This window comes from Silurus meridionalis, chromosome 29 (genome assembly GCF_014805685.1).
Source record: "Silurus meridionalis isolate SWU-2019-XX chromosome 29, ASM1480568v1, whole genome shotgun sequence".
Classification (NCBI taxonomy): Eukaryota; Metazoa; Chordata; class Actinopteri; order Siluriformes; family Siluridae; genus Silurus; species Silurus meridionalis.
The window spans coordinates 5,513,541-5,526,143 of NC_060912.1; the positions used below are offsets into that span (position 1 = coordinate 5,513,541).

The 12,603-nt window shown below is 37.5% G+C and overlaps 1 protein-coding gene across 1 annotated transcript in view; it reads right to left on the reverse strand.

Moving 5' to 3' along the window:
* atp1a3a (ATPase Na+/K+ transporting subunit alpha 3a) overlaps positions 1-12,305 on the reverse strand; it is a 31,920-nt gene extending 19,615 nt beyond the window's left edge. Inside the window, exons 1-9 of the mRNA XM_046843688.1 lie at positions 11,960-12,305; positions 7,773-7,886; positions 6,407-6,466; positions 4,579-4,782; positions 4,198-4,311; positions 3,965-4,099; positions 3,634-3,751; positions 2,682-2,950; positions 643-841 (exon numbers count right to left, since the gene is read on the reverse strand). Of these exons, the coding sequence (XP_046699644.1) occupies positions 643-841; positions 2,682-2,950; positions 3,634-3,751; positions 3,965-4,099; positions 4,198-4,311; positions 4,579-4,782; positions 6,407-6,466; positions 7,773-7,886; positions 11,960-11,965 (1,219 nt within the window). The 5' untranslated portion in view covers positions 11,966-12,305. The remainder of the gene's footprint in view (positions 1-642; positions 842-2,681; positions 2,951-3,633; positions 3,752-3,964; positions 4,100-4,197; positions 4,312-4,578; positions 4,783-6,406; positions 6,467-7,772; positions 7,887-11,959) is intronic.
* Between the last annotated feature and the right edge of the window lie 298 nt (positions 12,306-12,603).

Sequence of the window (12,603 nt, forward strand, 5' to 3'; positions counted from 1 at the left end):
AGTTATTTTATAGATCAAAATGAAATTGCTGATCCAAACACCCAAATATTTATAAATGAATATCATGGACGTTGTCAGGGGTTCCTAAGCTTTTGCATACAACTGTATATATATATTATAGGGCTGTCAGTTGGTTGAAATGAAATGTCATGATTGTCAACTTTTGAATAATCGCAACTTTATCGCACATTTTTATTTGTTTTAAATCAACATGGTCATGGACAAATATGGATGCTTTATGCAAATGTGTGTTTATTATTAGTGAAACCATACTCAACATAGAGCATGAACACGAAATACTCTTGTAAATGTTTTAAAGTAATTATGGTGTTAAAATTGTGTAAATCATCAGAAAACCAAATGGAACTGCTTGAACACGTACCAATGTAATGATATGTGCATCATGCCGGATTTTGGTGCTTGATTTGAGACTTGGCACATCAGTAAAACAAATGTTCAGTGATTAAAAAAAACATTTTCGCTGAAGTTTATTATTATTTTTATCTTTTATTTCACCTCTTATTTATTTATTATTTATATTTTAAATCAAAATTGTCGAACAGAAATGTGCACTGCATTAACCGCGTTAATAAAATCAGTGGCGTTAAAAAGTATAGCTTTCGAAAATAGAAAGTATTTCACCAGACTGGTCCTCAGTAGTGTCGGCCTCATGGATCTGATTATCAAACCACATATGAGCAACAGTCATGCGGTTCTGTGTTAGGGTTCCAGTCTTATCTGAGCAGATGGTGGAAGTGGAACCCAAAGTCTCAACAGCTTCGAGGTTCTTTACCAGGCAGTTCTTACGGGCCATGCGTTTAGCTGTGAGGGTCAGACATACCTACACATTGAGAAAGAGAGTGGTACAGGTACAGGATGAAAGGGCAGAGAGTGGTAAAGACAGAAAGTAAAGATTAAAGTAGTTGGAGAGACAGTAAAAGGTTTATGGGGTTAAAGAGAACGTAGAAAATGAGAGGAAAATGGAGAAAAACACAGAGAATAATGGTTAGTAAAATTCTGTCAGATATTTTGCTGATACAGTGCATTCCAGTTCGCTTGCAGATCATTCAAGATTGAAGCCCCTGAGAAGCAGAGCACTGGTGCAGCACACGTGCAGCTCAAGCACCATGTATATCTGTAGCACAGTCAGCAAGCACAGGCAAATCCGGCACAGCCACGCCATGCAACAACTCGAGCACGCATCTGCAAAAGTATCAACTCTCTCATAAATCATTGCCATCAGCCTGTTCAAGCAAACTACATTTCCCAAAGTGGAATACTTTTTCAGCTTTTCACACTGGCTGAGGCCTTCAACAGTGAGAGTCTGAAAGATGAGGACAAGAGAAAAAGAGAAAACACAAAAAGACAGCGAGAAAGTCACAGTCATCAAAAGTTATAGAAAGAGAGTGATGAAAAGACTGTAAAAAGCCACAAGAGACAACAAAGAGTTACAGAGCTGTCACAGACACACACTATCACAGACACACTCTGACACAGACACATGCAGGCATAGAAACACACTGTCACAGGATGAAAGACAACTAAAACAGAAACAGAGCATTCACCAACAACAAAAAAATAAAAAAGCACCCACTGTATGAAAACAGGTTAAAAAAAGTTGTTAGACACAATTAAAAAGGACCAAAGACGTTAAAAACTCATTAATTAAAATAGAGAATAGAAAACATGCTTGATACGCGCGCACACACACAATTACGTAAAGTAAGTAAGAATGTTTTCAAAAACGTTGTTAATAGTTAATTTTTTATCAATAAACAAAATGAAAAGAGAAATCCAGATCAAATTGCAAATTAGCATGAATTCTTCTATGTGCATATGCACACAATTTGTGAAGGAACGTAGCAGGTAGGATGCTGCAAACATCTTGGAAAACTAACCACAGTTCTTTTAAGGATGTTGGCTGCCTCAAACCCTTCTATCCCTTCATGTAATCCCTTTCACGTAATTCACGTAAAACTCCTTGTTCATCTCTAACATTTTAGGTCTTACTGATACTGGCTGTATGTTTAGGGTTGTTATCCTGCTGCAAAATAAATTTGGGGTCAATGAGACACCGCCCAGCTGGTACTGATAGATAAGTAGTTGCCTGAATTTCTCAGCATTGAGGACATGATTAATCCTGACCAAATATCCAACTCCATTTGCAGAATTGTAGTCCCAAACTGGCAAGGAACTGCCACCATGTTTCACTGTTGCCTGCAGACATGTATTATTGCACTGCTCTAAAGCCCTTCAGTGAACAAACTGCCTCATGCTACAGCCAAATACTGTATTTAAAATTTTGACTCATCAGTTCAGAGCACCTGCTGTGATTTTTCTGCACCCCAGATTCGCATAGGATTGTTTCCATGTCGGAGGTATAGCTTCTGGGCTGCATTTTTCCATGACAGTAGATGGGTGTGTCTGGGTCCCATTGAACTGCCAGTTCACAAATTTGTCTAAATAAAAGATTTTGCTCTGAAAAGGTAGGAAAGCTTAATTTAGGTATAAAAAGTGTACAAATTCTATGATAAACTGTAAATGTTAAAACCACTGGCCAAAGACCTAAAGACACATACAGACACAGACATACACACTCGCACTCACATGAACACAAAATTGTATGGACATAGAGATGTCTGAGGAATCCTAATAAATCAAAAACATTAAGAAACTCTTACAGTGACAGTGGCAAGGAGCCCTTCAGGCACATTTGCCACAATGATGCCAATGAGAAAGATGACGGCCTCCAGCCAAGAGTAGCCCAAGATGATGGACAGAATGAAGAAGGTGACTCCCAGGAAAACAGCCACGCCTGTGATGATTTGGATAAAGTGCTCAATCTCTTTGGCGATGGGAGTTTTGCCTGTCTCCAGGCCAGAGGTCAGTGTAGCAATGCGACCCATCACAGTTCGATCACCAGTGCACACCACAATGCCACGTGCCGTACCTGTATAACAGACAGAAACATATAATTCGCCAACTTGTTTCAAGTGTTTTAATGTAACCAATATTTACAATAGTCAATAACCAGAAATCAGCACACAACAATCAATAATCTAAATAATTAATAATGGTAAAGGAAACAATTGAAGCATCAAACTCTTTGAAGATATTTAGACATTTACCCATTTTGGTTCAATTCCAAAATCTAATCAGTTCATCTGCTAGTTAAGGCTATCATTTAATTTAAATAACGAATACGCTGAATCTTAATGAAAATATGCCACAATATATAAAAACATAAGATGTTTTTTTAAATAAATGCAAATAAACAAATCACAAGATAAATCACTTTGTCAGTGAAAAAAATACATTATTTTGATCAGTCCATAGAAACTATATTGTTCCCTTTAAGCCATTTTTGCTGGTATACGCATGTTTTTTTAATGCTTTAATTTGTAGCAATTTGGTTTGATTTAGACAAAGACCCAAAACAACACTGTGTCAGCAGCTGTGACACGACTACATGAAGAGGAAATGAGAGAGCTTGTTGCCATGACAATATTTTTCTCATCATCCATTTCACAGCAGAATGAAAACAAAACCACAGCATGACGCAGAGTTGCAGAAAAGATTAAAGAAAAACATCCAGATGATGGAAGAACACGGCAGATGCTAGGAGAACGCTACCTTCCACACAGTTGGTTGAGAAGAAGGCAATGTTGCGGGTCTCCAGGGGGTTGTCATGGGTGCAGTCAGGCGACCTGGTTTGAGGCTCTGATTCTCCTGTCAGTGAGGAGTTGTCAACCTAAAATAATATAATATAGAAAATATTAAATACCATGGAACTAACAAAGAACAGCACATGAACAAATGGAAGACAAGATAATAAAAATGTATCATCAAAATGACATTATAATGAAAAGAAAAGTATAGTCTAAGTAATAAAATATTATATTTATAGGCCATAACTCTATATAGACCATTTTAAATGAATCAACCTGTGTGTATGTGTATGTACCTTGCAGCCATGAGCAGAAATTATTCTTAGGTCAGCAGGGATCCTGTCTCCTCCTTTCACCTCCACCAAATCTCCACCTACCACCTCCTCAGCATTAATCTGCAGCTTCTCACCCTCACGAATCACCAACGCTTGCTAAAGAAATTTACGATAGAACATTTTGACTGCAAAAAATTTTATTGAAAAAACAAAATATGATTAATTTAATATGATCATTTATCAATGATCAGTACCTGGGGGACCATGTTCTTGAAGGACTCCATAATCTTTGAGCTCTTAGCCTCCTGGAAGTAGGAGAAGCAGCCGGTAATGATAACCACAGCGGATAGGACGATCCCCAGGTACAACTATTAGAGAGATAAGCAAATATAAATCATTTTTTTATAAATTATTAAATGCATAAGACCATAAATTGAATATTTTGAGGGATTTCTTGTTTTTCTATACATCTTTGCATCAATCTGAGCATGCAGTGGAAACAAGAGAAAGTGGATCCCTAACGCTAACATATTATTCTTGCCCTCATCTATAAATTCACTTAATCTAGTCTAAACTATAGCCTTCCTTAAATTCATCCATGCTTTCTCATGCCACTAATCTGGGTGTATCCTCACATTGTCTCCAGCTGGTTCGTCTTCTGTGGCCGCCTGAATGGCATAGGCCAGGAAGCAGAGGATAGCTCCAATCCAAAGCAGGATAGAGAAGCCCCCAAAGAGCTGGCGAAAAAATTTAACCCACTCTGGGGTAGTAGGTGGAGGAGTGAGAGCGTTTGGTCCATCCCGAGCCAGATACTCAGCTGCTTTAGCATTGGTTAGACCCTGATAGAAAAAAAAAGAGTGTAAGATGATCATCACTGTGTATCATTCACTAAACTGAAAACAATAAATATCATTCTTTCTCTATAGTTATATTTAATTCATATTTGACATCTTTCATAACATACTCTTGAAGATAGCAATTTTTTTTACGTTCAAAAGACAAATGGACTCAAATACAAAGTTTTATTGATTCCAATAGACAGAACCTATTAGATAAAATGTTGTAATTTATGGTTTCTAATTTACATCCTGTCCCCTACAACATTCCTATTTCCCATTCACACCAAGCGCACAGCAAGCATAACAATTTTTTTATTTTTTCATTCTTGTCATGCCTCCAGGCATTTGTCTTGTCATTAGTTTTCTTCCTTGTATTTCCTGATCACACACACAAGCATTCAGTTTGTCCCTTGAATAGTTTGTATAATTAAACTCCTTGTGTTTTTGTGTTTTGCCTGTAGTGTTTAGTATTTACTAATCTGACATTATTAAGCCTATTGATCCATGTTTAGATTCCATGACTCACCATCTTTTATCCTCTTTAGTGTTCTTAGATCACAACATTTTTTGCGCCACAGACCGGTTTAATGTCAGGAAATAAATAAAACAAAATAAAATGATACGACCGCCATAAACTGGTATTTTCTACATAGAATAATAAAGGTGAATCCACTGTGTTGGTTTTTGTTCATTTTGCTAGCTTGGGGGTTTTCATTTAGCGGTAATGTATTATGTGTTAGCGGCTGGAGCAGCCCCTTTAAGAAGGTAGCGGGTGTAGGTAAGACATGTGACCATGGTGAGCATCTTAACATGCATCGGGAGTGAGTCATAGACAGATGTGGCGGAGAGAATCCAGTAATTTTCCAAAATAAAACATCATTCAGAATCAGATAAATTAAACGGAAATAATGTAAGTTATGTATTCTTTCTGTGCGGCCCGGTACCAACTGACCCAAAGACCGGTGCCGGTCTGCGGCGGGGGTTGGGGATCACTGTCTTAGATCACCTAATTATTGTTGTTTGTATATTGCTCTGAAGGGAGATGGCCTTCAAAATCCTGCTGCTTCCTGAGACCAAGGAGGCCATTCTCTTGCTTTAGACAGATGTCACGACCTCTCATGTCCTGTTCCTTCTTCAGGTTGACGGCTTTAGTGTTCTTAGATTCCATAACTATTATTGCTTTCATATAACCTGCCCTTCACATGTTTCCTGTTTTTCAATTTGTCTGTATATTCCTCTATTAAACAGTAAAATATATATGCATCAGTTACAGGCTCTCAAACATGACTAAGTCACAATGACATGTTTTCAGAGCATGCTACCATATAAGTGGTAATGCTATGACATATAATCTGTGTGTATCTGTGTATTATTGGAAGATAAAAAGACAAAAGAGCATTATTTAAATTTAATTATATTACTGTTTAAACAAAATAGGAAATTAGGTTAGACCATGTTTTGTTATTTTTACCAATTTCCTCCTATGTTACACAGACTGATTTGATTATGAAATACTACTGTTTCGCTTAAGGGATGTGTGCCATCACACTGAACATGAATTGTGTAACTGCACATGGCGTTTTTGCTGCTGAATAAAATGTTTGGTTTTGCTCCCATATATTACCTGCACAATGTCAGTGTTGTATTTCCGGCAAACTTCCTCAATTGACATCTTATGCTCTGTCTAAAATATAGATAGAGAAAGAAATAATTATTACAGACACAGGTGAGAATAAGAAAGAGAAAAGGGATGTTTAGGAAGGTACTAATTACACCGAGGAACAAACACTATATATCAAAAAGTCTGCACAGCAGACCATCACATCTCAATCCAGATTCATTCAACCTGTCTTGATATAATAGGTTCCAATCTTTTCTGCTAAGGTTTGAAGGCTTGGCTATGGGGATAAGTGTTCATTCAGCTACAAGAAAATTAGTGAGATTAAGCACTGATGTTGGATGTTGAAAAGTCTCAAGTTCCAGTTGATCCCAATGGTGTGCAGTGGGGTTGATTTTAGGGCTTATCTCAGTGGTGTTCTGTGGGTTGTAGGTGTTAGCCAAATAACCATATCTTTAATAAGACATACCATGCACTTGTGCACTTCAAACTTTAGGGAAGAAAAACATATGGTGTGATGGTTAGAGGTGCACACACCTTTGAACATATAGCTACTTATGCTTAAGGTTTAGTACATGAAATAGAATATGTAACTAGCCACATTCACTATTATCACTTAAATGCATATGTAAGCAGAGAAATTCAATTTGAGTGGTTTTTTTTTTTGACTCTGTTATTAAACTTGGCATGCTAATTTAATTCACAGTATGATGCTTTCCATATAATTATACCTGAAAACAGGTGAAAACATCTTTGTATAAACTGTATCTGCCCCTGTGTTGTTACACCATGAGTGTCCCCCTGTGATCTTGGTAATGAATTAATGTATACAGCAATTCTTCTCCGTGGTTATCTGAACCCCAATGTCTACCTGCACCCAATCACTTGTGCATTTTCTACTGTTGCTTATTGCTTTGACCTTTGATTGCCTACAGGAATTTATAACTGTGTCTGTTTTTTAGCAATTGTACTGTGAGCATGATTCTCAGTTTGATATCAATACGTTCTATTTCAGTTCTACACATAAATATCCTGCCATGTACTAATAAATCTTTGTTACATTAAATAATGATTACTAGTACTAAATTTGAGTTGCCACCAACAGTTTGACAGCAGCCATTGTATAGAAATATTCTGTGAAGTGCCACTGAGCACCAAGTTTGACCTCAGGAATAACTAATATGTAATTATGTGGAAATGTGTGTGCATGCGTGTGGGTGTCATTTTTAAACAACAAAAATCATGTTCTTATTCACATGCAATTCAACACAGATTACACAATGTACCTGAGACCACATGTAATTCTGTTGGTTAATGAAGCTAAGGTAAGAGGTTGATTGTGAATAATTCATCGTGTATGTTTTGGTCTTACCAGTGGCACCTCCTTCTTCAGGTCATCAAGATCTTTCGCTCCCTTCTTTTTGGGAGACTGCTTCTCATCATTATCCTGTGTGGTTGCCACACGGTAGCTGTCTGACCGTCCATACTGAGGGACAAATTAAGAAAAAGTACAGTAAGTCCAGTTCATTCAGCAAAATATTATCCAGGACTACCGACTCAAGATAGTATAAATTAGAAAAGCCTTTATTTGTCACATACACATTACAGCACAGTGAAATCTGCTCTTTACATATCGGGGTCAGAGCTCAGCCATAATACAGCCCCCCTGGAGAATGGAGGGTTAAGGGTCTTGCTCAAGGGCCTAAGAATGGCAGCTTGGCAATACCGGGGCTTGAACCCCCAACCGTCCGATTGGTATCCCAGCACCTTAACCACTGAGCTACCAGTCCCTACTCATGCTAAACACCATTCTCAATATGTTTCTGAAAATTAACAGCATATATAAAATATAATAATGATAATAATAAGCTAGTCCTACATCCTGCTATACACACTAACACAAACCTAAGAAAGAAGTGCAATTGTTTTGTGTATGTCTGCGAGCTGCGTAATTACATCAATCAGGAATTTTTTATTTTATTTTATTTATTGAGACACAGTAACCCAACCTCTTTCCTTGAACCCTGTATACATTTCATTTCCTTTTACACACACACACACAAATGGTCGATGAGCTCATCTATGGTAATGAATAGAGTAGGCAGGCTTCTGATATATGGGCCCAGCTTTACCATGTGCTGATGATTCATTCTTCCTCACCATAGGAGTTTTTTTTATTAAAAGTGAGTGGTGTGCTAATTTAAAGCAAGATCTGTGCTGTCTAAAACTAATTTAATGCAAGAGCTGTGCTAAAATCTGTGAAATGCTTTGGAAACATGTAAAGACAATGTCATGGTGTTAAAGTAAAGAAGAAAATTTGCACTCAATCTGCACATTCCTAATGTGTATAGTCTGTTGAAAGCTGTAAAAGTGGGAGGATCTTTGTTTCTTATGTAAGTTTGCCAAGCAGGTTCTACCTGAACATATCTGTTCTGTCACATGTGCTGGGAAGTTTAATCCTGTGTCATTTAATGTCTTAATATCAGTCTGAATAAACCTGTTTATTTTTATAGCCTTAATACAAATTAATAAAATTGTATGAAATACTTTTCATGTATTGCTTCAGACAATCTATTCTTGATGTAATATATAATATATCTATACTGTTTCTTAGTTGTTGCTGTTTTATACTAAAGAAACGTCTTTAAACACAGGCATAAAACTTGATCTATTAAGCCATGTTTATTGTGTGTGTGTGTGTGTGTGTGTGTGTGTGTGTGCGTGTGTGTGTGTGTGTGTGTGTGTGTCCTAAACTGTGAAAGAATACAGTTAATCAAATATGCATATTCAATGTCTTTGTAGCTTCTATTAAAAATATATTTCTGATTTGTGCATACAGGAATGTACAATGTGGGGTATCTATGCATGAAATAATATAGTTTGTTGTGTGTGTGTGTGTGTGTGTGTGTGTGTGTGTTTGTGCACATAGACATTGGGGAGCCACCATTGTATGTATAAGAGGGGGGCCCAAATGAGCCACAAATGTTGGGTGAACAATGTATGGATGGAGACTTGGGATGTATAGATAGGATGCATTTGTGGTCCAGGTATAAATAAAGTTGGATTGTGTCTGGAGAGTCAGTCGCTCTGTAGACCAACTCCGGCTTTTGTTGACTGATAATAAAGGTCGATATCTTCTGGAAGCAAAAAAATCTGACCATCTGTCAAGACTTCCCTGGTATGATTCTAGCTGTAACAGTGGAGTGGCCCTCCAGGGTAAAACCTATTTCAACCCAAATTTTCTAATTATCCCATTTTTTTATATATTATTTAAATAGTGTATTTAAAAGCTAAGGCACCACATGCTTTTCCTTGTATGATAAAATTCCACAAAACTCAAAACGGAAAGGCAGGTCTGAATGACGTTGCTTTTTTGGTGAAATGAACACAATTAAACAAGCTACAGCATTTACATGACTGTGTGTGTTTGTGTTTGTGTGTGTGTGTGTCTGTGTGTGCCAACATTCCCAAGTAAAAATAAATCAGTATAAAATCTTACTCAATAATATGAACTACCATTAATCAATTTAATTTGCTGTCTGAAAACTATTGTTGCATTTACCATGAGCGTCAAATTTAGTGTTTAGAACACTGTATAAAAAAGATGTAAATATTTTGCATGTGTAACATTTTGTGACTTTAATACATAATATGCATTTATAATCTGACTAGTGAGAACCATTCAAGATCTCTAAAATTACATTCTGCTCTAAACATTATAAATATAATGTCCAAATAATATTTTATAATGCACTGTACTTGCCTTGAGAATTACATGTATTTGAAGGCACAGGCTATTAAATATGCATGCACATGCAGAAAACTCCATTAAAATGCTTGAGAATGATTAAGACCGCCCTGGCATTAACACTATAACTATACTGTAACATAGTTATTCATAGCTGGATAGATAGATAGATTGAAAGATTTTAAATTGATATTTAAAGAACATTAATCATAATTAGTGTGCAGATATTTTCAATTTAGATTCAAATAGTCAGTAATTAAAAGCAGAAATCTTGAAGTGGAGCATTTTACACGTTTCAACTTCAGTCATGACATCATTATTACTAGTCAAAATCTCTATTTGTATAGGACATGAGGTAAAGTCAATCTGGTCAAAGAACACAAACTGCTATAATTTATTACTATCATGACCACGAACGTGCGAATTTTCCCTGGAGCTGCGTGTCACTGTGCTTCTTAAATATCATCTGTGGCTACGCCCATTGTTTCTGGGAGCTTTCTGATTGGCTACGTCCCCTGCTGTGTCAGAGCCGGATTCTCCTTCCTCACGCTGTCCCTGCACGCTCTATCCTCTGATACCCACAGGGTGAACCTGCCTGAAGGTCACAGCATCTCCATCTTCCCCCCTCCCTTTGCCGCCTTCTTTCTCCTTCGCTTACATTCCCCAAAAAAAAGAAAAGAAGATGTGACGCATCTGCTACCCGACCTTCAGCAGTACCAGACACATGCTTCTGTCGGGGTTGAATTAATAAATGAACACCATTTTATGACATACACATACATTCGGACAGTTAGAAGTCTGGTCCACCCAGTCGATGGAAAAAATAATAAGGCATAAAAATTACTGAAGGCCTAAGCTGTGTAATAAACCTCCTGAATCATTGGTCCGGATAAATCTGCTGCAGCATCCATCTTGAAGCACCTCCTGCTCATTTATTGGTGCGTCGCAAAATCCAGTGCGCATCATCATGTATGAATTAGACATTCCTCAGAAGAAGGCGCTGTGCTGTGAAACCAAACCTCAGATGTTTCTCTGCAGTTTTTACTGCTCTGTATATCTCTCATAGTACTGCGCCATTTTCCAGAAGAGTCTAGAAGACATGTACTGTTTATCATCTTCATCATGCAAATACACCGTAAACATTCCTCTACACTTATTAAATTTCATGGACCACCCTGTGCCTTTTCTTCACACACACACACACACACACACCTAGTGAGAAATAAAAGCAAAAAAATAAAATAAAATAAAATAAAAAGATTAAATCATATTTTGTTTTGTGCCTAGATCTAAATAATGCTGGGCTGATATGCGGCTGGTGTTTTTGCTTGAGGAAAATGGATAAACTGAAGAAATTTAGGCAAACTGGTGGGCTTCTAGATTTTTTTCCCCCTCTTTAACCGCATCACCGCGACGCATCAGAGCAAAGCCGCACATTTGCACGCACAGGATTGACGCAATCAGGCGGAGACCCTCCAGAAATATCTCCATTCTTGCTTTTCTTTGTTCTTTGCATGTCACCACAATACAAAAGGGTTTAATTATATTAAATCTCGATGTGACCCCCCCAGTGCTGATGTTAAATTGTCTTTGAGATTTTCTGGAATTATTTAAAGAGGTTGCACTTTTCTTTTTTTTTTCCCCCCCGTGCGGTAAGAAAAGGGCGTGGAAGAGCCGACGCATCAGAATAGGATACAGAATAAGATACAGAATAACCTGTAATTCTTGAGAAATAAATACACAAACAAACAAATAATTACGTGCGCGTTTAAACAACGAAAATAGAAAAATAAGACAGAACTAAATCTTACCCCCATTTCAGGCGGTGATCAGGCGTGGGTTTCAGTTTAACAGAAATCAATTTGCTGAGAAAAGGATGTCGTGTCCTGAAGGAGGAGATAAAAAACCTTCAGAGAGAAGCAGATGTTGAAAAAAAAAATCTATCACTTAAATAAATAACCCATTCCTTATATCGAACAGATGAAGCTCATGGAGGGAATGGCGTTACACAAGAGCAGACCGGCTTGTTTGTGTTGTATTAGTGTAAGTGAGAAGAAGAGAAGGTGAAATAAAGAAAGGAAGGGAGAGAAGAGGAGAGAAGAGAAGAGAGCGCTCTGAAACAGGAGCGAGTCCTGCTGAAAATAAAGAGCTTGTGCCGTTTCTGGATCCCTCCGCCTCAGAGCGCCGCGTCACGGCCGCTCACTGCCGTTCCCTCCGCGTCCACAAAGCAGGTCCACCAAACAGCCAGCAACATCACGAACTTGATATACTCCATATTGCAAAAATTATTCGCTCGTCTGCCTTCCCATAAACTTGAGTAAAATCTGATTCTTAATACATAGGGTTTAATATGATTTTACAGTTATAACAGTTTCAACTCTTCTGTGAAGGCTTTCCACAAGGTTAAGGAGTGTGTTAATGGGAATTTTGGACAATTCTTCCAGAAGCGCATTTG